At 44.8% G+C, this 26,248-nt stretch overlaps 1 protein-coding gene across 2 annotated transcripts; it reads right to left on the bottom strand.

Annotated features, from left to right (window-relative positions):
- Positions 1-20: 20 nt before the first annotated feature.
- LOC138365809 (uncharacterized) lies at positions 21-17,577 on the bottom strand. 2 transcript variants are annotated; one of them, XM_069326297.1, is made up of 4 exons: positions 16,772-16,912; positions 9,959-10,113; positions 4,114-4,269; positions 21-214 (listed from the first exon to the last, which is right to left on the bottom strand). In XM_069326297.1, the coding sequence occupies exons 2-4, from the start codon at positions 10,061-10,063 to the stop codon at positions 152-154; spliced, it is 324 nt and encodes a 107-aa protein (XP_069182398.1). In that variant the 5' UTR covers positions 10,064-10,113; positions 16,772-16,912; the 3' UTR covers positions 21-151. The 2 variants fall into 2 exon arrangements, with proteins under 2 accessions (XP_069182398.1, XP_069182397.1); XM_069326296.1 differs by lacking the exon at positions 21-214 and adding an exon at positions 17,289-17,577 and having other exon boundaries at positions 4,130-4,269; positions 16,772-16,911.
- Positions 17,578-26,248: the final 8,671 nt, after the last annotated feature.

Genomic DNA, 26,248 nt, shown 5'->3' with positions numbered 1-26,248 from the left:
ATGACCTTTGCACCTAATTTTTTTCATCTTAAAATGATTGCCGCTTTTTATTTCCATTATTACTTATATTCATTTTATCAGAAACATTGTGTTATGCAAATTGAATTATTTCAAATTAAGCTTTGTCAACCATAAGATGAATGACCATATGCTAATCTTGATCTTCACTATCATCACTATCTTCCTGCTCCAGCCACTCGATAAATCTTGCAATCTATAACAAAAGTATTGAAGAGGTTCAGAAGTCATACAATAAAAAGGAAAATTTTTATCCCTATAGCCATAAATATATAATGAGGTCTACCACTTTACTTTCAACCTCTTAAAAATGTACCAGACACAAAGCTAAACGGAATATTTACTTTACGTTGTGAATAAAGGTGGCTTCCAAAATCTTTTCCTTTTTTTCAGTGTTTTCCACCTGTTTACAACCTACAGACAGTATGTAGATGGAGAGGAAGTGGTGGAACAAAGTGCAGTTGAGGAATGCATGGCTGACTATGCTCCCATTGAGAAGAAAGTTAGAGACTAGGGTTAGGTTCCACATATGCAGAACAGACCAAGTGAAGAACAGAGGTGACATAGGCAGTCAGAAACACCATATGTACTGTGTGAACTGTGAAATCCATAGCTTTCTATTTCCAATATAAATATTGCTGGAACAAATGGGGAAAATTTAAGACAAGTATGGTCCACAGCCTGGCTGAAAGAGTGGAGAAAAAAAGCTGGTAGCAAACCTGTTCAACCAAGACCCCCAGACCTGAATGTCAGCACAGGAAAATAACACGTGAACTTGTGCAAGTCACTGACACATGGATATGCCTGTAGGTAAGTTTCAGTGCTATGTGAAACAAGAGAGCTGAGCACAACTTAGTTAAAGGTATCTCAGTATCTTTCAAAACAATGTATTGTTTTGACCAAAATAATACCTTTACCAACAATTGTTTGACTAAAACAATTTTTCTAAACGAGGCATTCCTTGTTTGAAAGGTCCTCGTTATCCAACCTGTCATTTTCTTGTAGTCGTGACAGCAACTTTACTGTGTTCCTTAAAAGTAAGGTCTTCCAACATGATTACTCCTAGATTCTTTACATTGCTTTTTTCATTCTATAGTATGATTTGATTCCATTTTATATACTGTACAGTCTCCTTTTATATTTTCGTTTTTTCCATAGTGAAGGAACTGGAACTTATTTTCATTTAACATCATGTTATCTGTGGCCTATTGAAAGACCCAATTTATATCCAATTGGCAACCCGTCCTCAGGACCAAGTCGATTCCATCCAGCAGTTGACTCCAAAGACGCATTCATCAATTTTAACACTATCGCTTGCTTTGGACACCAATCACGTCCATTTTTTTTCTCTCGAGTCCTAGCCGTGGACAGCACTCGCGTCCACTACAAAAATATTTGCATAAAATTCATTTTTTAACCAATCAACCTCGGGATAGTTTCAAAATAAGCGCCTTTAAAATGCGCACAATTTGACACCAAAATGAAAGATGTAACACGAAACTTGATGTCAGAACACTTGAAAGATTATAAATCCATTTTTGGGTCTAAATTTTAAATTATTTGTTAAAATTCTATTTATTGTGCTATTATTATGGGACTAGTTTTAAAATGCGCACCTTTATAATGCGAACAATTTGATACCAAAACAAGCGATGTAACATGAAAATTTATGTCAGAACACTGGAAAGATATACAGTAAATAATTTTGATGATGAGCGTCCAAAATTAAAATATTTGTTAAAATTCCAGTTATTGCTCTATTATTATGAGACTAGTTTTAAAATGTGCGCCTTTATTTTGCGAACAATTTGATACCAAAACGAGAGATGTAACATGAAAATTGATGTTATCAAACTGAACGAGTATACACATTAGGTTGTGGTGTGCAAATTGGTGCTCGTTCACGAGTAATTTTAGGCTTTGCTGCGGGGAGTCTCGCCAGGCTTTTGGACATTATATGCATATTCATCTGCAGGGAATTATATTGCGAACATAATGATACCAAAATGAACGACGTAGCACGAGAATTAAGGTGAGAAAACTGAAACGAGTGTACACATTTTACTGATTTTGTGCGCTCACGGGTAACTTTTTTTTTTACTTTACACCGTAACTCGAAATTATCGTAAGTCGAGGTGCCGCTGTATATAGTTCTACAATCAATCGGTATTTTTGCTGTTATTACACTATATACACATTGTATATACCTATCTACTTATGTGTTCATCATAGCGAACTACTAAGTTGGTATGGTGAGCCAAAAAAAATCAAGAGTGGGCTGCTACACCCAGCCAGCCCTCCCTCCCTCACTCCTTCAACACCTAACTTGCCAATATTCGTCCTCCCACAATACTGTTTGTGGTTCTATCACACTACATATGAACATGTTATCTATAAGTATCTACATGTTTTGTTCACCATAACCATACAACTAAGCTGGTATAGTGTCCAAACAGCTTAGCGGCCACCATACACTGCATGACAAGTCACACACCAGCCAGCAGGCAACACCACTTCTCTCTCCCTCCTCACCAAGATTACTCCTCCAACCATACTACGTACTCCGCTAGTTCTCACCACAATCCTGCTATTATCAGAATCTTGATCACTAAATCCTGTAAATGAATAATTTTCCACAAGTTTATTTTATATTTTATAAAGGAACATGAGAAGTCGTTTGAAGATTCTTAGATGGACAAAATAATGGCAGTGTGCTGTGGCTAGCGCTGTGAACATCTTGAACAGCATTTATTCACCGATATCTGAACATTGTACAGTCTTTATTACAGTAAGGCTCTTCAGTAATACTATCATGGCTAAATAATACCAGTTACGTGTGTATTTTGATATTTTTAGGCGATGCTGTGGTCACAAGCTGAACAGCAGTGCTGTTAGCTCATGTACTCACAGCCATACTCACTGCTCACTCAGTACTGAGGCCTTCACACCCGGGAATGTTGTCCACAATTATTTTTTTTTAAATGGCTTCTATTTACTAGAGCCTTGAGAAGCTGATGTGAACCCCCATGTAGCCACAGGAGTTTTGAATGCTATGCTATACCTATGAGAGCCCTGAGGCTCCCTGCACACCACCGATTTAGCTGCTCAAGGCACAGTGCAGTGATTAAAGAATACAATAAATTAGTCATCACAACTGGAAGAAAAATGACATTGGATAACAAGAGCCTTTCAAACAAGAGATACAATACCAATGATGATACTTTTCAAGATGCTAGTGCTCTCTAGAGTGGAATACTGTTGCACAATAACAGCCCCTTTCAATGCTAGAGAAATTACTGACTTGGAAAGTATTCACAGATCCATTATTGCTAGAATCCACTCAATAAACCATCTAAATTACAGGGACCAACTAAAATGCCTAAATCTGTATTCTCTAGAGCTCAGGTGGGAGATGTACATAATAATTTACACGTGGAAAATATTAGAGGGGCTGGTCCCAAATGTGCACACAGAAATAACATCACATGAGACCAGAAGCCACGGCAGGATGTGCAGAATACCACCGTTGAAGAGCAGAGATGTAACGGGTACTCTGAGAGAGAACTCTATCAATATCAGAGGCCCGAGGACTGTTCAACATGCTTCCATTACACATAAGAAGCATAACTGGCCGACCCCTCACAGTGTTCAAGAGAGAACTCATTAAACACCTCAAAGGATACCTGATTAACCAGACTGTGAGTCATATGTCAGGTTGCGAGCATCCACATCCAACAGCCTGGTTTACCAGACCACCAACCAGGAGGCCTGGTCAGAAACCGGGCTGCGGGGACCTTGACTCCCGGAACCAATGCAAGGTAACTGTACGGTAAGGTAAGCACACAAAAGTCGATGACAAGGAGCCCAATCATGTCAGGTTTCGAGATAGGGTAAGCTGTTTATCAAAGACCAGAACCTAAGGCTGGAGGAAGTTCCAAGAGCCAAGTTCAAAAGGGAAGAGCCCGAAAGGGCTCTTTCGGGCTAAATCCGAGAAGGTATTTCAATTCATAACATGAAGAGAATGTATGACAGCAGTAGAATATTGAGAAGTGTAAAACCACTATGTACAATAGCTAATCTTAGGTGGGTACTCACAGCATTTTTCAGGGCAGGAAAAACTGAAGTAGCAGCACCTCCCTTTCTGAACCAGTGGACCACAACCTCATCATCCAAGATTTCATGTGTTTGGTTCAGTTCATAGAGAATCTTCTGGGCAACTGGCAAGTATTTCGGTGACTCATTCAACAGTAACTGTAAACATAAATTTATTCGTCAAAATTATACTTATTAGTCAAAATCATGTACATAAACACCAACATACTTTTTGTAAACAGAAAACAGTGTAATTTAATACAGCCAAATTGTTTAGTTGCCTTAGGAATGGAGCATATGTAATTACCTAAGTGTAGCCACAGGATGAGAGCTACGCTCGTGGTGTCCAGTCTTCCCAGCACTCTGTCATATAATGCTTTGAAAACTACTGACGGTTTTGGCCTCCGCCACCTTCTCGCATAACTTATTCCAACCGTCGACCAATCTGTTTGCAAAAGTGAATTTTCTTATATTCCTTTGGCAGCCTTTGTTTCGTTAGTTTAAATCTATGACCTCTTGTTCTTGAAGTTCCACGTCTCATCCCTATCTTTTTCTTCCCTATCGATTTTATTGATTGCTGTTATTATTTTGTATGTAGTGATCATATCACCTCTTTTTCTTCCATCTTCTAGTTTTGGCATATTTAATGCCTCTAACCTCTCCTCGTAGCTCTTGCCCTTCTGTTCTGGGAGCCACTTAGTAGCATGTCGTTGCACCTTTTCCAGTTTGTTGATGTACTTCTTAAGATATGGGCACCACACAACCGCTGCATATTCCAGCTTTGGTCTAACAGAAATCGTGAACAATTTTTTTAGTATTTTGCCATCCATGTATTTAAAAGCAATTCTGAAGTTAGAAAGTGTAGCATAGGCTCATCGCACAATGTTCAATGCCAGTTTTCTATCTAGAACCACCCCTAGATCTCTTTCTTTGTCAGAATTCTTTAAAGATTTCTCACATAATTTATAGGTTGTGTGGGTTCTATGTTCTCCAATTCCACATTCCACAACATGGAATTTATTCACAATAAATTCCATTTGCCATGTGGTGCTCCATAAATTATTTTGTCCATCTCTTCTTGAAGGGCATGACAATCATCTAGGTTTCTTATCTTCCCTATTATCTTAGCATCATCAGCAAACATGTTCATATAATTCTGTATTCCAACTGGTAGATCATTTATGTAGACAGTGAACATTACCGGTGCAAGAGTACCCTGTGGTATTCCACTCATGACATTTCTCCAGTCAGATACATTGCCTCTGATTACGGCCCTCATTTTTCTGTCGGTTAGGAAATTTTTCATCCATGTTAGAAGCTTACCTGTCACCCCTCCAATATGTTCCAGTTTCCAGAACAACCTCTTATGTGGAACTCTGTTGAAAGCCTTTTTTAGGTCCAGATAGATGCAGTCAACCCATCCATCTCTTTCCAATAAAATCTCTATGGCTCGATCATAGAAACTGAGTAAGTTCGTTACACAGGATCTTCCAGATTGAAAACCATACCGTCTGTCTGATATTATATCATTTCTCTCCAGGTGTTCTACCCATTTAGTTTTTACTATTTTTTCCAATATTTTGACTATTACACTTGTCAATGATACAGGTCTATAATTGAGGGGGTCTTCCCTGCTTCCACTTTTGTAGATTGGAACTATGTTAGCCTTTTTCCACACATCTGCTACGACTCCTGTACACAGGGATGCCTGAAAAATCAGTTTGAAGTGGAATGCTGAGAACAGGTGCACATTCTTTCAGAACCCTTGGTGAAACTCCAAATGGACCAACTGCTTTGTTCTTACTTAGCTCCTTGAGCATTTTTTTTCCACTTCGTCTCTAGACACCTCTATGTGTTCTATGTTGTTCTCTGGAATTCTTATTGTGTCTGGTTCCCTGAAGATTTCATTTTGTACAAACACACTTTGGAACTTTTCGTTTAATGTTTCACACATTTCATTTTCATTTTCCGTGAATCTATTTCCCATTTGCAACCTTTGAATATTATCCTTTACCTGCAATTTGTTGTTTATGAATTTATAGAATAGACCTGGTTCTGTTTTACATTTGTCTGCAATCCCTTTTTCAAAATTTCTTTCTGCCTCCCTCCTCACTGCTGTGTAGTTGTTTCTCGCATCTTTGTATCGTTGGTATGTTTGGGGATTTGGCCTCTTCCTATATTGAATACATTTTTGTGTCTTTTGGTCTCTGGCCCTCTCACAATTTCTGTTAAACCAATCCTGTTTCCTAGTTTTGCATCTCTGCTTTGGTATAAATTTTTTGTGCGCCTTTATCATATATTTCACGAAACTTGACATGCATCTCATTTACTTCCTTGCCTAGCAACAAGTCTGTCCAGATATACTCAATAAAAAATTTCTAAGGTCACCATAATGTCCTCTCCTAAAGTCAGGTTTTTCAACTGCTTCAACCTCCTTATTTTCTTCCAGATTATAACGCATTACATACTTTATTCCCAAAAATACATGGTCACTTTTACCCAAGGAAGGAAAGTACTGAATGTCAAATATCTCTTCCTCCTTCCTGGTAAATATCAAATCTAGCATGGAGGGAACGTCCCCCTTCCCTCATCCTAGTAGCTTGTTTAACATGTTGATACAAAAATGTTTCCAGGATGAGGTCTACAAACCTACAGGTACAAAAATCCTCTGTTCTAGCTTCATATGCTTCCCAGTCTCTGGATTTCAAGTTGAAGTCGCCGACTATCAACAGTCTTTATTTATCTTTATCAGCTCTTGCTATAATCTCTCTCATTATTGTTATAAGACCCTCTCATTTACTATCTAGCTCCTCCTTTGTCCATGTGTTGCTTGTAACAACACCTCCATACCTCCATGTGTATATATATATATATATTATATAATATATTAATATAATATACTGTATATATTATATAATATATATATATGTGTAAATATATATATTATAAACCTCCATGTGTAAACACATGGAGGTCTAGGTAATAATGTAACATTTTTGCTAACATAAGAGGCTAGTTTCTGACTAATTTGAGGGTGATGAACTCAAATGTCACATTGGTTTTGCCTATCACATCTAGTTTTTGCTCTACAGCATACCCCCATTTTCAATCAATCGCCATCAAAATCCAGTGTTGAATGTAATGAAATGCCAATTTATGGGTGAGCTGTATTAACTCCCTAAAGGTATACACTGAGATGGTTCCAATCTACCAGGTTGCCATGGAGTTTTTTGGCCTACTAGGACCAGAGCCAAGCATCTGGCCCCCTCCTCACAGAGGCCTGGGAGTGGTGACATATCACCAATTCCCCCGACTATGCAAACAAATGATCGAATCCCTCGAAACTAACATGAGCTTATTTGCCCCACCTCCCCCTCTCATTTGGGAACAGGTGCTCACCACCTTCCAGGATCTGCGCAGTCAATTCTGGAGCAGATGCACAAACCCTACCCGACAGTTTGGAAGCAAGGCCCTTTCGTGGGTTGCTCCATTGATGGGGCATTGGGGGAGGGAGGAGGCTCTCTCTCTTTGCCCATGCTTGGTTTCATTATTTGTGGGCATTTTAGGGTGGTTTTTTTCCGGCCTTCGGTGGCATTGGGTAGACCGTCTCTCCTGTTCGGGGGAGATGTCAGGTCTGTGGGGGCAGCCTCCTTCCCCACCCATTGTTCAGGTCATCCGGGAGTGGCTTCGCTTAGTCGTAGTCGAAACGACTTCGTCTCTCAAGTGGGTTCCCGCTTGTTTCCAGTTCCAAAATGGGACTGTGTGAATCTCCAGTACATTCTAGACTTGTCTCATCTGAACCGGTTGATTCCTTGCCCTTCATTTCGGATGACCACTTTGGCCCAGGTCCGGGTCGTTCTCGAGCAGGGGGCTTGGATATCCCTGGACCTCCGGGACGCTTATTGGCACGTCTTTATTCATCCGGGGTTCAGGGATTCGTTGGGGTTCCACGTGGGGCAACAAGCTTACCGCTTTCATTGTCTACCTATCGGCTTAAATCTGGCACCTTGCGTATTTACTCGTCTTACTCGGGTCGTAGTAGCCCATCTGTGTCTGCTGGAGTTAGCTTTCATATTGTAAGACGGTTGGTTTTTAGCCAATCCTGAGGCAGCTAAGCCTCTGACGTTATTTCTGATAGAGCAGCAGTGCCCGTTCTCAAGTAGGCCGCGTCAGTGTCTCAAAGACCTAGACTGGGTAGGTCCTCAGGACCTCAGTGCTTCACATCTATCTTAGTTACCTAACTTAATAAAGCACTTGAATTGATCTACAGTGTGTATCTCTTCAACAACCAAGCAAGCACGATTACTGGAACGAATACTAGAGCTTTAGGTCTTGGCATACCTCGACGACTGGTTGGTGTGGGCTCCCAGCCGGTCTGCTTGTCTGCTAGCCAGGAATCTGGTTCTTTCCCAGATGGCCAGGTACAGGTTCCTGGTAAATTGACAGAAGTCCCAGTTGGTTCCATCCCAGGTTCAGCCTTGGCTGGGCCTCCTATGGGATTCTCAGACTGTGTCCATTTCTCTCCCTCCTGTAGCTCTGATCTGGCTGCAGTCCCATTTCTAGCTGTTTCTGAGGGGGTCCCAGTTCACTCGGTTGCTCGAGCAGCTGTGGGGGAGCCTGAATTTTGCTCTTCTGGTACTTTCGTCGGGTAGAATTTGACCCAATTTCCAAAGTCAGAAGCTGTTCTGGTACAGTATCTTTGGAGCCACCTCCTTCGCCACGCTCGCGATCGTTGCGTTCACACCCCGGAGTCCTTGAGTCGGTTGCTGCTTCTTCAGGGTTTTCGGGGTTCGGTGCCATGGTGCCTTCCCCATCACTCGCTTGATGTGTTCATGGACATCTCGTTTCTGGGTTGGGGTTTTGTGACCAGTGCTCACCAGTCCGGCCAGGGGCGTTGGGGTCTAGCCTTCCGTCGGGCTCACAGCACAGTTCAGGAATTTGCAGCTGTGTGGGATGCACTGTGCTGGATTCGGCTTCTTCAGGGTTCTTTGATCAAACTCTATTCAGACTGTTCTTCCATGGTGCATTGTCACAACCGCGGGGGATCTCTCTGGTCCGTGGCTCTTTGGGGGTGGTCGCTTTGTGTAGCTCTTCTGTTGAGTTCTCAGGGGTGTAACTCTCCATGCGGTTCACATCCAGGGCGTGTCCAACGTCCTGGCAGATACCTTGTTCCAGTTCTTCCACTTTCCATGAAGTGGGCGATCGACGCCGAGTCCTTCAGTTGGCTTTGCCAGACGTACGACTGCCCGGAGGTGGCCCTCTTCGCGTCAGTGTGGTCTTAACATCTTCCTCTGTATGAGGCGCCGTTTCCCGTCTGAGAGATGGATACTTTTCGGCAGAACTGGTCGCAGTGGGGGTTCCTGTACCTCTTTTCTCCAGTCTGGCTGTTGCTCCAGGTCCCTAACTCACTTGGATTCTTATCATGGGAGGGTGCTTCTCGTAGCCCCATGGTGGCCAGCCCAGCCTTGGTTTCAGGCTTTGCTTGTTTGGTGTATGAACCTGGGTTCGGTGCCATGAAGGCCAATAGGACTCCGCGACTGATGGCACCTAGTAGTTTGACACTGAATCAGTATCATAGCATCAGGGAGCCTCATGGGGCCTCCCCCCAGAAAGTTCAAATTTATTAATACTGTACCTTAAGATATGTAACATGTTGAAATACGACAGTTAAGGTTACTGAAATTTTGGGAGTTTTGTTTTATCGAACGATGTGGTAAAGAAAAAGCATCTTGGATGCAGGTGACCAAGAACTGGCAACCTTTCCCTTACAGTATTATTATTGTTATTATTAAAATATAATTGTTATTAAAATATAATTGTTATTTTTATTTGAGACAGTGATACTCACCTCTATAGCATTCAGAACCAGGATTTGATCTCTGTTCTTCCGAATATAATTTTTAAGGACATGTGTAAAGGCAGTGATTGAAAGCTTGACACTCTGCCACAACATCTCCGTGTTACAACTTCCCAAAGTTTGTCTTCACTTACACGGATGATGCCCTGAAATGTTAATTTAGATATTTTATTGAAGGAGTCACATACCTAGTTATCAGGACAGAAAATTAGTACAAAATCAAATTGAAATGGCCAATTATCAATTTAAAATAATGCTAAACTACAGACCATCTTCCTATTGTAATACACTATCCACTGCATCATACATTATATGGCGGCTACTGAAGGTCTGCTTCATACATCATAGACCAGCTACTGAAGGTCTGCATCATACATACATAGACCAGCTACTGAGGGTCTGCATCATACATCATAGACCTGCTACTGAAGGTCTGTATCATACATTATAGAACTGCTACTGAGGGTCTGCATCATATATCCAGGTACTATCTAGGTGATACCTCACACAGTCCCACTGTCTCAAACTATTTATATTAGGATTTCTGCACATTCATTCACACAAGCACTAGCAGAGTCACTGGTCTTGGCATACATTCTGCCCATCTCATGGAAGACTCCGACTGACATTCCCACAGGTTTGATAGTTGTCAAACGTCATAATGCAGTGGTCACAGGGAGACTAGTGGTAGTTCCATAATTTATTTACCAACATCAACCTCATTTTGAGTGAAGAGTTATGTATGAAACTGTATGTTACAGTTCCTGTAAACAGCCGAGAGGTGCCTGACAGCCGAGTGCTTCTAATTCATAGTCCTGAGGTTCCGGGTTCGAGATCAGGTGGAGGCGGAAACAAATGGGCAGTTTCTTTTACCCCGATGCCTCTGTTCACCTAGCAGTAAATAGGTACCTAGGAGTTAGACAGCGGCTACAGGCTGCTTCCTGGGGGTGTGTAACAAAAAGGAGGCCCGGTCGAGGATCGGGCCACGGGGACGCTAAGCCCCTGAAATCATCTCAAGATAACCTCAGAGGATAATTATGCTACTGATGTAAAACCCTCAGTAATATTACTGTGTATCTTTTAGCAATTATTTATTGTGCTACACTGGAGTACAGTAGTCATAAAGTAATTAAGAAATTGACAAATTTTGTTCTCTCCAGTCTGGAATTTAAATGTCAACAACTTTGGAGAAGGAAATGTACTCTATGATATCCTAAATTATTGTAAAAAACTTCAAAATGTAAAACATGCATATTATTCTGATAAAAGTAATATGATACAGAAACATTATACAAACAGTCCTTACTGTCTCCCAGGACTACAGTCAAGCTAAGCCTCGGCAGATGGCAGTTTGAGGAAAGAAGCAAACTAAAAGTTATATGACACAAATGCAGTCCACAGGTCTCCTAAAGTATTGTACTACTGCCATTTATTAGGCACCAATATAGTACAGTACAGTGCTGTAGTACACTCACCAATGATGTATAAAAACAGTATTTTAATTATTTTTCAAAGCATAAATATAGTGTACAGTACAATAGAGTGTAATGTGTAAATTCACCAATGAAGTAGTTGAGTCAACATTACTCTTAATGTCTTCCTTTTAGAGATGCCCTTCACTACCATGCAACTCTACCTTCCTAAGCAGCCTCTCATCAAGAGGCTGATTAAAATGATTAATTTTAAACTGACTAAAACTGATTAAAATCTTTTGGAAAAGAATGAGCAAATTTGTTTTATACATATTAACCTCTCATTAAACCATACTGTGAATCCTTTGTTTCTTTCTTGGTATATGAATGCCTAGAATGAATTTTCCCATTATGGATATGCTGACTACTCAGTGACTACGGGAGAGTGAGATCAGCTCTTATAACGACCTGCCTCCTAGCCGTTCCTGGTGCACTAATTACCTCTCTCATCATTAATGTTTTCATCATATTTCTTTTGAATGGAAGTAGAATTATATTTTTTTTAATGGAAGTTGTCAATGGAATTGGCTTCAACAACTCTACCTTCAGTTCATTCCACCCATACAAATATGGAGCTTCCTTACATCTCTTCAACTCAATTGCACGTCCAGCTTTTACCAAGGACCGCTTATCCTACCTCTTTATAATTTAAATAGGCTCCTTTATTTATTTTATCTATTCCTCTCAAAATTTTGTATGTAGTTATCATATCCCCTCTGTCTCACAGGTGAGGCCTCTCAAAATTCTAGAACTAATCTAGTTGGAACCCCTCTGAACTTTCTCAAGTTTTTGCTTATTCTTCAAAAGGTGTGGGTTCCACAACCCGTTCTCGCAAATTTAATAAGTCAATATTGACTTATTAAATATGTGCATAGGTGACATACTTAACATAATAGATACCCTTAAAAAGATTCATAGAAAACACCGACCTTACCTAACCTTGTTAGTATCTTAAGATAAGCATCTTATTGCTTCGTAATTACAATTATTACCCAACCTATAATAGGTATAGGTTAAGTAATAATTGTAATTACGAAGCAATAAGATGCTTATCTTAAGATACTAACAAGGTTAGGTAAGGTCGGTGTTTTCTATGAATCTTTTTAGGGGTATTTATTATGTTTAGTATATCACCTATGCACGTAGTTGATAAGTCAATATTGACTTTACGAATTTGCGAGAACGGGTTGGGGTTCCATGCTGGAGCTGCATGCTCGAGTAATGGTCTCAAATAGGTAGTGTTTATGGATTTAAAAGACTCCTTTTTTAAATTCTTAAGTGACATTCTTATGTTTGCCTACTTCCCATATGCTGCTGATGTTATCCTGTTCACATGAGCTCCTGGTGTTCCCATTTTCATTGCTTTTACATTTATTTGAATTCAATTCCAACAGCCATTTATTTATCTGTCCACTCCTGAAGTTTGTTAAGATCTCCTTGCAGTATCCTACAGTCCTCTTCAGTCTTTACACTCCTCATTAACTTGTGATCATTTGCAAACGTCAACATTTATGAGCTCACTCCCTCTGCGAGGTCATTTACATCAACTAAAAACAGTAATGGTTCTAGGACACAGCCCTGTGGAACACCACTTTCCATTCCTCTCAAGTCTGACATATCCTCTTTATGATTCTTTGTTTCCTATCTGTCAAGTACTTCCCCATACCTAGTCCAGTTCCTTTCCTATTATCACACAAGTCCCTCCATCTGGTGTATTAGTCTTTTGTGAGGAACTGTATCAAAAGCTTTCTGTGGGGAGACGCATTGGCTCCCTTAAGCTATCTTGCTGATTAAGTACCATACTATCCGAGTGTCATCAGTTGTAGAGTTCTTATTGCCTAGCGAGTGACCACGAGATAGAACCTTGCCCCCCCCTCCACAGAGGTGCAGGGAGCAATGGCTCATGAACACTTTACATTTAAAGTTTATCAACTTGCCATTGACCAGGGAAGGCACCCAGAAAGGTAGGTGTATCAAAACAAACCACTGCATGGTTTAATACAAGACCTTAGCCCATTAAATGCCTAAAGAACTTCCCCAAACAGAAAATAAACAATCAAAATGTTTTCAAACCTGCCCCCTGCTAGTTAGCTCCACCCCTTCCCTTGTTGGGGGGAGGTGGCTCTCGCTCTGTGCAAATTGGATGGTTTGTTCGTCACCTGTGCCTCAGGGTGCCGGTCAGAAGTTCTGCCTCCGCCATGCTGGTTGTTGGGTCGGTGACACCAATGACCCTGAGTAACGTGGAACTTTTTCTCCTCATGTATTCTCAATCTCAAATTCCTCGATAGACACTTTGAGGTATCGAGCAGCGGTCACTTTGCATACGAGTTTTTTTGTGTTGCACCCTGTCAGGTTATCTACCTGGTTGGGATGCTCTGGATATGCTCCGTTTGGTGTTTAGGGACTCGACCCTGGGGGTGATGGTCACCTCGACCACAGTTCCGGCCACACCTCTTTCCTTCCCAGTTGGGCAGGGTTCACAATTCTCTTCTCCCTCCTCCCCCCCTCCTTCCAGCTTTGAATTGTCTGAGGGTTTCAGACTCGGGGCAGGATTTAGCTTGGGAAGAGGCTTCAGCAGATCTGGAGGGTGCCCCTTCTGATGCGGGCACAGAGGCAGGTTGAGCCACTCTTTCCCGCCGAGGCTTCAGAGTCCTTCTAGCCGACTCCCTGAAAAGAGGGAGTCAGCTAGAAGACTCCCTTGCGCTCTGCTTCATCTTCTTGGGTGGTGGTCATGGATGAGGGCTCTAACCCCCGGGGCCTTTGTCGATGGTAGCTCTTGGGCTCCTTTTGACCTGGCATGGGCTCTATTGCCCTTCGTGCAGGGTCTGCTTTTGTTAGATATGAGGTTTTTGTATCCCCCGTCACTTTATGGATTCGAGTTGGGTAGGGCTTCCCCCAGGGTTTGTTTTCAGGTACATTTGGGCTCCATGAATTAGTCTTTCTGGAGGTTTCATTTTCCCAGTGTTTCTTCTTCGTAAACTGGGGAGGCCCTCGGTGTTAACTTCCTGTGTGACACGGTTTATGCCTCGGTGATGGATCTGGCCTCTTTTGAGTTCAGTTCTTCTTCCCCGTATTGGGTGCATTCCGAGGTTCTGGAGTCATCCTGGCTAGCAGACTTGTCTTTTGTTTGGCTTAGGGCTTAACATGGCTTTTGTCAGTACACTTGTGTGGAGGGCGGTGTCCTCTGTGTTGTAGGTCTTGTTCGGGAGCTCTCTTAAGTCCCTCAACATGTGCCTCTTCGCTGCTGCCCTGGTCACCCCGAGCATCCAGCTCGGGTGACCTCTCTTTCAGATGTTTTGGTGGCTAACAACCTTCGAACTAGTGCGCATTTTGACTGTCGTGCAGTTCTTTAGCCTCCTGAATCTTCGTGATGGCTTTCGGAGGTCACTGGAATGCTTGGTGAGGGGCCTTCTGCCAGGGTCTTTTTCTCAACTGCTTTGGCATTGTCTGCCTTCCTTAAGCTGTATGCTCCAATCCTCTGGGAAGCAGCTTTCATGTTCTTCACCTCACTTCTTGTGAGTCAGCAGGCGGTGCTGGCTCTTTCTTTGGGTTCCCCATGGGCCCTGGCTCTTCTTTTGGCTTCCCCTTTTTGTACTTTGTGGACAGTGTTGCACAGTTTCTGTTGGTGGTGTATGCTGGTTGCCATTCTAATTTCTGACTTCTTCGAGGGGGTTGTTCTAGGCCTTCTCAGAAGGGTTGGGCCAGGGTTCAGGTTGCATTAGGTTGAGGGTGGGCCCGTGGTGTCAGAAATTGGGTTAGCGTAGTGCTTGCTCTGCAGGGAAGACTGGCTCTCAGGGTTCGCATTGGCCCTTTTGTAGGTCACCCTTTGATCGGGTGATGGGGTGGGGAGGCCGGCTGTATTTGCCCACACTTGGTCTCCCACTTCATGAGCTTTTCTGGTCATGTCCCAAAACCTTGGGTAGCGTTGGCCGGCCCTTCCTCCTTTCGGCAGTTCGGGTCTGATTGGGCGGGCCTCTTTCTTGCATGCGTCGGGTCATCTCAGAGTGGGTTCGTTTGGAAATGGTCAAACCGGCCTCGTCTTCAGTGGATTTCCCGCCCGTTTCTGGTTCTGAAACTGGACTATGCGGATCTCCGGTTTCATTCTGGACTTAGTCTCATCTGACCCAGTCAACTACTCCCCCTACCTTGAGGCTACCTTGAGGTGCTTCCGGGGCTTAGTGTCCCCGCGGCCCGGTCGTCGACCAGGCCTCCTGGTTGCTGGACTGATCAACCAGGCTGTTAGACGCGGCTGCTCGCAGCCTGACGTATGAGTCACAGCCTGGTTGATCAGGTATCCTTTGGAGGTGCTTATCCAGTTCTCTCTTGAACACTGTGAGGGGTTTGCCAGTTATGTCCCTTATGTGTAGTGGAAGCGTGTTGAACAGTCTCGGGCCTCTGATGTTGATAGAGTTCTCTCTCAGAGTACCTGTTGCACCTCTGCTTTTCAACGGGGGTATTCTGCACATCCTGCCATGTCTTCTGGTCTCATGTGGTGTTATTTCTGTGTGCAGGTTTGGGACCAGCCCCTCAATTATTTTCCACGTGTAAATTATTATGTATCTCTCCCACCTGCGCTCAAGGGAGTACAGATTTAGGCTCTTTAGTCGGTCCCAGTAATTTAGATGTTTTACTGAGTGGATTCTAGCAGTAAAGGATCTCTGCACGCTCTCTAGGTCAGCAATTTCTCCAGCTTTGAAAGGGGCTGTCATTGTGCAGCAGTACTCCACTCTAGATAGCACAAGCGTTTTGAAAAGTATCATCATCGGTATAGCATCTCTAGTGTGAAAAGTTCTTGTTATCCAACCTGTCATTTTTCTTGCAGTTTGTGACGGCTACTTTATTGTGTTCTTTAAAGGTAAGGTCTTCCGACATGAGTACACCCAGGTCCTTTACATTGCCTTTTCGTTCTATGTTATGATTTGCCTGCGTTTTGTACGTGGTTTCTGTTTTTATATTTTCAATTTTTCCGTAGCGCATGAGCTGAAACTTATCCTCGTTGAATACCATATTTATTTCCCCTTTTCCCACTTTCGGATGACCACACACCGATGATTTCCCTGGACCTCTAGGACACTTCTTGGCACATCCCATTACATCGAAGGTTAAGGGATTAAACATTAATCTGGAGAGGAGTAATTTGCACGTCGGTTATAAACAGCCAGGAGGCGTGGCATAAAGAGATAGAGCTCACTCCCCAGTAGTCACAAATAGGTAAGCACTGACAGGAAAGCACTTGGCTGTCAAAAGTGTAGAAATTAATCAGAGTTAGTATGAAGTTAGTGCTTACATTATGCATCATTATAGGTAAAGTAAACAAACTAAAGCTTCCCACCTGAGTCACAGTTGTGAGGACATCTTCCATGCTCATGTTATATGCATGACGTGACGCATTAATCTCTAGAACCACATTCTCTGCTGCAGATGATTCGCGCAGAGCATTTGTTAGGCTTTCCATCATTTCCCGCTTGAACTCTGAAACATCATTTGGTGTAAGCTTTATATATATATATAATTTATATATATATATATAATATATATATATATATATATATATATATATATATATATATATATATATATATATATATATATATATATATATATATATTATATATATTATATATATTATATATATTATATATATTATATATATTAAATATAGTAAATATAGTAAATATAGTAAATATAGTAAATTCAATGGACAGTACTTTTAAAATTTATCACAACTAAAACTAAACCAGAAAGGAAATGGCTCACAGTCTTACCCCAATTCATTAGAACTAGTACAGCTCATGCCTGTTAAATCCAACTCGTAGGATGTTTCAAGGGGAACTGTGGTTGTAACTCACCATGTTCACGTTGTTCATCCTCATCACTCATATGTGCCGAGTCAGGCATATCATCTTCGCTCATTTCCGATTCCTCCTCTTCAGCTTCCACGAGTTCACCCTCCGATTCCTCCTCAACATCGGCGCCATCTTCCTCTCGCACTAATATAAAAGCGCGTCCTTTCGTTCCACAAACACTTGGATCTGGTTCTGGAAAGATGATGAAACAAGTAACAGCAACAACGATAAAGTGGTTTACGAGCCAAAATATATATATAACAGCGTTAAGTGTCATTCTTGCCCCACTTCATTACTCATCTGGCAAAGTAACCAAAGCAAAGGAAGGGGCAAAGTAAAAATTGTTGAAAAAGGATGGGCTAAAGTCTACTTGGAAATTCCTAAGGCAAAATCAGCCGTGTCTACTGAACAGGATTGTTAACAGGCAGATGGGGCATTTTAACACCAGCACCATACAACTAAAGTAATATACAAGTTACTACTTACCACATGACTGATGCCAAAGTCTGACATTAGCATATTAGCCTGGTAAGCTCCGGGGAGCCGTAGGGGCTCCCCTCAGAAATGATAAGTTTAACCTTAGAAGATAAAAAACAGTACTCTTGCTAATGCCATATTCAGCGCACATGACACTTCTCGGGACACCGCTCTCCACCTTTCAACTTTCTTCTCAAATGTCATTACCGACTTCTTTCTTTTACGTATCCCGCTTGTTGAAGCTTTCACTGACACAATGGGTGCATTTGGAGCCGACAAGGTGCACGGATGTTCCTAGATTGTGACACTATATTCAACAAAGTAGTAGAATGAATACCCCATTCTCGCAACAAATCAAAACAATGGAAACAATGGGCCGTGATTCTGTGACGTCACAGAGTAGAAGGCAATAGAGTGGTGCCTGACACGGTCAGTGGGCAGACTAGGCTCATTTCCCACCCAACCACTCACCACCCACCCCGGGCCGCGAGGCCTGGCGAACCCTTGCCAGATGAGATACCCGAACCATTTTATGTAAACCTTGAGCTTCCCAAACTTGAGTATCCGAACCAACCCTAATCGGAAAACAAGCATTTTGGATAGACGACATTCGCAAAGCAAGTGGCTGTCTGTATTGCTACTTCCCTACCTCATCTAATCATCTTATTAGTGTGAAACTGTATTTCTTAATTTAGAATTTCCCTAAAAGTTATGTTTCTACATTCATTTAAGTTTTTGTTATTGCAATACACTACATAATTATATCTATTGTTGCTATATACACAAGTACACAATTCATCTGTTCTGTTTCTACTATTGCTATTTGTATAATATACCTATAGCAGTGTTTGTTATCTTATGATGTTTCCCCTTTCATCTTGAGAATATGTTTACAAAATCCCTACTTATATTCTTTTGGCCATTTTTTATTTCCACTTTTCTAGCTCAATAATCATGTTTACAATTGTCTCCCTGCCAATACAAACCAAGATCACTCTGATCTACCAGTCTAAACCCCAGAGAATAGTTTCCTCTAGAGCATTAGCTAAGGTTGCCATCCTCACCCTAGATAGATAAACCTCATCCCGTGCATATACTGTAACCACTCGATTATCCGGGATTCGAACATCCGGAAAACGACCTTATACGACCAAAATCGTGACCGGATAAAGTTATCTCAATATCCGGCCAAAATGGCCATGGGAGCTGGATAAAAGCTGGTTTAGGTGGATAAAAAAATTGGAGCCAGTTAACTTGCTGCTGATGTTACACTATCTGGACAGTCAGCTGGATAATCATTGAATTGTCCGGATATGAAAGCCTTGGGGCGGGCCGTACCGTATTAATCCCGTCTGGCTGTAGCTGGCTGGCTCAAGGCACATGGTGGAGGAGAGGGTGGGGTGGGTGGGTGGGTGGGTGGTGTCGGGAGGGTGGGAGGGGAGCGTCGGGAGGGACCACCTGGGTACAGGAATTACCATTAATTTTAGAACAAGTCATCATAGCCAAAAACAAATGAAATACTAGTAATTATGTAATAACAAATATATAAATTTCCTAAAAACAATGTGCACAGGCTGAAGTTTCCTTCAAAAATATTGTGAGTTTTTTCCTCCTGGCGGCCTACATAACATGCTATAGCTGCCCCAAGTGGACTTGTTCAACACTGGTCAACCCATGTGCTCCCGTCCCTCGTGTTATACCACAGTGCCGCGCCATTAGTTTAATATTTTTTTAAATAACTTTTTATTTTCATAGTAACTAAACATTTTTAGCCAAGACTATATCTGGTAGCAGCAGCAATCGTTCTGGAGGTGTTAAGAGGAAGGTTGTCCTAACAATTAAAGACAAGTTACTTCCCATGGTAACTTGTGTGGGGGCTCTCCCAGGGTAACTTGTGTAGGGGCTCTCCCAGGGTAACTTGTGTGGGGGCTCTCCCAGGGTAACTTGTATGGGGGCTCTCCCAGGGTAACTTATGTGAGGGCTCTACCAGGGTAACTTGTGAGGACCCTCCCAGAGTAACTTGTGTGAGGGCTCTCCCAGAGTAACTTGTGTGAGGAATCTCAAAGGGAAAACTTGTGAGGACCCTCTCAGGGTAACTTAAGTGAGGGCTTTCCCAGGGTAACTTATGTAAGGGTTCTCCCAGAGTAACCTGTGGAATGCTCTCTTAGGGTAACTTGTCTGAGGGCGCTCCCAGGGTAACTTGTGAGGGCTCTTCCAGGGTATCTTGTGTGACGGGTCTCCTAGGGTAACTTGTGTGAGGGCTATCCCAGGGTAACTTGTGAGGGCTCTCCTAGGGTATCTTGTGTGAGGTGCTCTCCCAGGGTAACTTTTCGACGGCTCTCCCAGGATAACTTCTTTGAATGCTCTCCCAGGGTAACTTGTCTGAGTGCTCTCCCAGGGTAATTCGTGTGAGGGCTTTCTCAGGGTAACTTGTGGAGGTCTCTCCCAGGGTAACTTGAGGAGGTCTCTCACAGGATAACTGTGGAGTGCTCTCCCAGAGTAACTTGTGTGAGGGCTTTCCCAGGGCAACATTTAGATGGCTCTCCCAGGGTAACTTGAGGAGGTCTCTCCCAGGATAACTTGAGAGAGTGCTCTCATAGAGTAATCTCTGTGAGGGCTCTCCCAGGGTAAATTGTGTGAGGGCTCTATCAGTTAAACTTGTGTGAGGGCTCTCCAAAGGTAACTAGTATGGGGGCTCTCCCAGGGTAACTTCCGTGAGGGCTCTCCCAGGGTAACTTATGTGAAGGCTCCTCCCAGGGTAACTTGTGAGGACCCTCCCAGAGTAACTTCTGTGAGGGCTCTCCCCAGTTTAAACTTGTGTGAGGGCTCTCCAAAGGTAACTTGTGTGAGAGCTCTCCAAGGGTAACTTGTGAGGGCTCTCCCAGGGTAACTTGCGTAGAGGCTCTCCCAGGGTAACTTATGTAAAGGCTCTCCCAGGGTAACTTGTGAGGACCCTCCCAGAGTAACTTCTGTGAGGGCTCTCCCAGGGTAACTTGTGTGAGGGCTCTCCAAAGGTAACTTGTGTGAGAGCTCTCCCAGCGTAACTTGTGAGGGCTCTCCCAGGGTAACTTGTTTGAGGGGTCTCCCAGTGTAACTTGTGTGAGGGCTCTCCCAGGGTAACCATTGAGGACTCTCACAGGGTAACTTGTGGACGGCTCTCCCAGGATAACTTGAAGGCTCTCCCAGGGTAACTTGTCTAAGTGCTCTCCCAGGGTAATTCTTGTGAGGGCTCTCCCAGGGTAACTTGAGGAGGTCTCTCCCAGGATAACTTGTGAGAATGCTCTCCTAAAGTAACCTCTGTGAGGGCTCTCCCAGGGTAAATTGTTTGAGGGCTCTTTCAGTGAAACTTGTGTGAGGGCTCTCCAAAGATATTATGTATAGGGGCTCTCCCAGGGTAACTTGTGTGGGGGCTCTCGCAGGGTAACTTGTGTGAGGGCTCTCCCAGGGTAACTTGTGTGGGGGCTCTCCCAGGGTAACTTGTGTGGGGGCTCTCCCAGGGTAACTGTGTGGGGGGCTCTCCCAGGATAACTTGTGTGGGGGCTCTCCATGGGTAACTTGTGTGAGGGCTCTCCCAGGGTAACTTGTGTGAGGGCTCTCCCAGTGTAACCTGTGGAATGCTCTCTAATGGAAACTTGTCTGAGGGCTCTCCCATGGTAACTTGTGGAGGGCTCTCCTAAAGCAACCTCCGTTAGGGCTCTCCCAGGATAAATTGTGTGAGGGCTCTCCCAGGGCAACTTGTGTAAGGGCTCTCCATAGGTAACTTGTGTGAGAGCTCTCCCAGGGTAACTTGTGAGTGCTCTCCCAGGGTAACTTGTGTAAGGACTCTCCCAGGGTAACTTGTTGATTGCTCTTCCTGGGTAACTTGTGTGAGGGCTCTCCCAGGGTAACCTTTGAGGACTCTCCTAGGATAACTTGTGGACGGCTCTCCCAGGATAACTTGAAGGATCTCCCAGTGTAACTTGTCTAAGTGCTCTCCCAAGGTAATTCGTTTTGAGGGCTCTCCGAAGGTAACTTGTGAGGGCTCTCCAAGGGTAAACTTGTGAGGGCTCTCCCAGGGTAACTTGAGGTCTCTCCCAGGATAACTTGTGAGAGTGCCTCTCGTAGAGTAACCTCTGTGAGGGCTCTCCCAGGGTAATTGTGTGAGGGCTCTCCCAGGGAAACTTGTGTGAGGGCTCCCCAAAGGTAACTTGTATCGGGGCTCTCCCAGGGTAACTTGTGTGGGGGCTCTCCCAGGGTAACTTGTGTGGGGGCTCTCCCAGGGTACTAGTGTAGGGGCTCTCCCAGGGTAACTTGTGTGGGGGCTCTCCCAGGGTATCTTGTGTTGGGCTCTCCCAGGGTAACTTGTGTAAGGGCTCTCCCAGTGTAACTTGTGTTAGGGCCCTCCCAGGGAAACTTGTGTGAAGGCTCTCCCATTGTAACTTGTGTGAGGACTCTCCCAGGGAAGCTTGTGAGGACCGTCCTCAGAGTAACTTGTGTGAGGGCTCTCCCAGGGTAACTTGTGTGAGGGTTCTCCAAAAGTAACTTGTGTGAGGGCTCTCCCAGAGTAACTTGTGTGAGGGCTCTCCCAGAGAAACTTGTGTGAGGGCTCTCCCAGGGTAACTTGTGCGAAGGCTCTCCCAGGTTAACTTGTGTGAGGACTCTCCCAGGGTAACTTGTGTGAGGGCTCTCCCAGGACAACTTGTGTGAGGACTCTCATAGGGTAACTTGTGTGAGGGCTCTCCCAGGGAAACTTGTCTGAGGGCTCTCCCAGTGTAACCTGTGGAATGCTCTCTTATGGAAACTTGTCTGAGGGCTCTCCCATGGTAACCTTGTGGAGGGCTCTCCTAAAGCAACCTCCATTAGGGGATCTCCCAGGATAAATTGTGTGAGGGCTCTCCCAGGGTAACTTGTGTAAGGGCTCTCCATAGGTAACTTGTGTGAGAGCTCTCCCAGGGTAACTTGTGAGTGCTCTCCCAGGGTAACTTGTGTAAGGACTCTCCCAGGGTAACTTGTTTGATTGCTCTTCCTGGGTAACTTGTGTGAGGGCTCTCCCAGGGTAACCTTTGAGGACTCTCCTAGGATAACTTGTGGACGGCTCTCCCAGGATAACTTGAAGGATCTCCCAGTGTAAACTTGTCTAAGTGCTCTCCAAGGTAATTCGTTTTGAGGGCTCTCCGAAGGTAACTTGTGAGGGCTCTCCAAGGGTAACTTGTGAGGGCTCTCCAGGGTAACTTGAGGTCTCTCCCAGGATAACTTGTGAGAGTGCTCTCGTAGAGTAACCTCTGTGAGGGCTCTCCCAGGGTAAATTGTGTGAGGGCTCTCCCAGGGAAACTTGTGTGAGGGCTCCCCAAAGGTAACTTGTATCGGGGCTCTCCCAGGGTAACTTGTGTGGGGCTCTCCCAGGGTAACTTGTGTGGGGGCTCTCCCAGGGTAACTTGTGTAGGGGCTCTCCCAGAGTAACTTGTGTGGGGGCTCTCCCAGGGTATCTTGTGTGGGGGCTCTCCCAGGGTAAATTGTGTGGGGGGCTCTCCCAGGGTAACTTGTGTGGGGCTCTCCCAGGGTAAACTTATGTGAGGGCTCTCCCAGGGAAACTTGTGAGGACCCTCCCAGAGTAACTTGTGTGAGGGGCTCTCCCAGGACAACTTGTGTTAGGGCTCTCCCAGGGTAACTTGTGTGAGGACCCTCGTAGGGTAACTTGTGTGAGGGCCCTCCCAGAGTAACTTGTGTAAGGGCTCTCCCAAGGTAACTTGTGTTAGGGCCCTCCCAGGGAAACTTGTGTGAAGGCTCTCCCATTGTAACTTGTGTGAGGACTCTCCCAGGGAAGCTTGTGAGGACCGTCCCAGAGTAACTTGTGTGAGGGCTCTCCCAGGGTAACTTGTGTGAGGGTTCTCCAAAAGTTACTTGTGTGAGGGTTCTCCAGGAGTAACTTGTTTGAGGGCTCTCCCAGAGTAACTTGTGTGAGGGCTCTCCCAGGGTAACTTAAGTGAGGGCTTTCCCAGGGTAACTTATGTGAGGGTTCTCCCAGAGTAACCTGTGGAATGCTCTCTTAGGGTAACTTGTCTGAGGGCGCTCCCAGGGAAACTTGTGAGGGCTCTTCCAGGGTATCTTGTGTGAGGGCTATCCCAGGGTAACTTGTGAGGGCTCTCCTAGGGTAATTTGTTTGAGGGATCTCCCAGGGTAACTTGTGTGAGGTATCTCCCAGGGTAACTTGTGAGGGCTCTCCTAGAGCATCTTGTGTGAGGGCTCTCCCAGGGTAACTTGTGGACGGCTCTCCCAGGATAACTTCTGTGAATGCTCTCCCAGGGTAACTTGTCTGAGTCTCTCCCAGGGTAATTCGTGTTAGGGCTTTCTCAGGGTAACTTGAGGAGGTCTCTCCCAGGGTAGCTTGTGAGGGCTCTCCCAGGGTAACTTGTTAGGGCTCTCCCAGGGTAACTTGAGGAGGTCTCTCCCAGGATAACTTGTGAGAGTGCTCTCCAAGAGTAACTTGTGTGAGGGCTTTCCCAGGGCAACATTTAGATGGCTCTCCCAGGGTAACTTGAGGAGGTCTCTCCCAGGATAACTTGTGAGAGTGCTCTCAGAGTAATCTCTGTGAGGGCTCTCCCAGGGTAAATTGTGTGAGGGCTTTTTCAGTTAAACTTGTGTGAGGGCTCTCCAAAGGTAACTAGTATGGGGGCTCTCCCAGGATAACTTGTGTGGGGGCTCCCCCAGGGTAACTTGTGTGGGGGGCTCTCTCAGGGTAACTTGTGTGGGGGCTCTCCCAGGGTACCTTGTGTTAAGGCTCTCACAGGGTAACTTGTGTGAGGGCTCTCCCAGAGTAACTTGTGTGAGGAATCTCAAAGGGAAACTAGTGAGGACCCTCCCAGTGTAACTTAAGTGAGGGCTTTCCCAAGGTAACTTATGTGAGGGTTCTCCCAGAGTAACCTGTGGAATGCTCTCTTAGGGTAAACATGTCTGAGGGCGCTCCCAGGGTAACTTGTGAGGGCTCTCCCAGGGTATCTTGTGTGACGGGTCTCCTAGGGTAACTTGTGTGAGGGCTATCCAGGGTAACTTGTGAGGGCCCTCCTAGGGTAATTTGTGTGAGGTATCTCCCAGGGTAACTTGTGAGGGCTCTCCTAGGGTAACTTGTGTGAGGGCTCTGCTAGAGTAACCTCTTAGAGCGCTCTCCCAGGGTAAATTGTGTGAAGGCACTTTCAGGGAAACTTGTGTGAGGGCTCTCCAAAGGTAACTTGTATGGGGGCTCTCCCAGGGTAAATTGTGTGGAGGCTCTCCCATGGTAACTTGTGTGGGGGCTCTCCCAGGGTAACTTGTGTAGGGGCTCTCCCAGGGTAACTTGTGTGGGGGCTCTCCCAGGGTAACTTGTATGGGGGCTCTCCCAGGGTAACTTATGTGAGGGCTCTACCAGGGTAACTTGTGAGGACCCTCCCAGAGTAACTTGTGTGAGGGCTCTAGCAGGGTAACTTGTGTTAGGGCCCTCCCCGGGTAACTTGTCTGAGGGCTCTCCCAGGGTAAACTTGTGTGAGGACCCTCCTAGGGTAACTTGTGTGACGGCCCTCCCAGAGTAACTCGTGTAAGGGCTCTTTCAGGGAAACATGTGTGAGGGCTCTCGAAACGTAACTTGTATGGGGGCTCTCCCAGGGTAACTTGTGTGGGGGCTCTCCCAGGGTAACTTGTGTGGGGGCTCTCCCAGGGTAACTTGTGTGGGGGCTCTCCCAGGGTAACTTGTGAGGACCCTCCCGGAGTAACTTGTGTGAGGGCTCTCCCAGGGAAACTTGTGAGGACCCTCCCAGAGTAACTTGTGTGAAGGCACTCCAAGGGTAACTTGTGTTAGGGTCATCCCCGGGTAACTTGTCTGAGGGCTCTCCCAGGGTAACTTGTGTGAGGACGTTCACAGGGTAACTTATGTGAGGGCTCTCCCAGGGTATCTTGTGTTAGGACTCTCCCAGGGGTAATTTGTGAGGGCTCTCCCAGGGTAATTTGTGTGAGGGCGCTCACAGGGTAACTTGTGTGAGGACTCTCCCAGGCAAACTTAAGAGGGCTCTCCCAGGGTAACTTGTGTGAGGGCTCTGCAACAGTAACTTGTGAGGGCTCTCCCTGGGAGATTTGTGTGAGGGCACTCCCAGGGTAACTTGTGTTAGGGCTCTCCCAGGCTAACTTGTGTGAGAGCTCTCCCAGGGTAACTTGCTAGGGCTCTCCTAGGGTAACTTGTGTGAGTGCTGACCCAGGGTAACGTGTGTGAGGACTCTCCCAGGGTAATTTGTGTGAGGGCTCTCCCAGGGTAACTTTTTTGAAGGCTCTCACAGGGTAACTTGTGTTAGGGCTCTCCCAGGGTAACTTGCCTGAGGGTTCTCACGGGTAATATGTGTGAAGGCTCTTCCAGGGTAACTCGTGTGTGGGCTCTCCCAGGGTAACTTGTGTGAGGACTCTCCCAGGGTAACTTGTTTGAGGGCTCTCCCAGGGTAACTTGTGTGAGGGCTCTCCCAGGGTAAACTTTGAGGACTTTTCCAGGG

This window comes from Procambarus clarkii, chromosome 18, assembly GCF_040958095.1.
Source record: "Procambarus clarkii isolate CNS0578487 chromosome 18, FALCON_Pclarkii_2.0, whole genome shotgun sequence".
Taxonomy (NCBI): domain Eukaryota; kingdom Metazoa; phylum Arthropoda; class Malacostraca; order Decapoda; family Cambaridae; genus Procambarus; species Procambarus clarkii.
The sequence above is the reverse complement of the archived record's forward strand: the minus strand, read 5'-3'. Positions and strand labels throughout refer to the sequence as shown.

Excerpts from the sequence above, each read along its gene's own strand:
- LOC138365809 (XM_069326296.1), bottom strand. The coding sequence starts at position 17,562 with ATGACACTTAACGCTGTTATATATATATTTTGGCTCGTAAACCACTTT. Across the intron at positions 16,912-17,288 it reads GGATGAACAACGTGAACATG|AGTTCAAGCGGGAAATGATG; the intron begins GTGAGTTACAAC and ends ATGATGTTTCAG. Across the intron at positions 10,114-16,771 it reads TCCTCACAACTGTGACTCAG|GGCATCATCCGTGTAAGTGA; the intron begins GTGGGAAGCTTT and ends TTAACATTTCAG.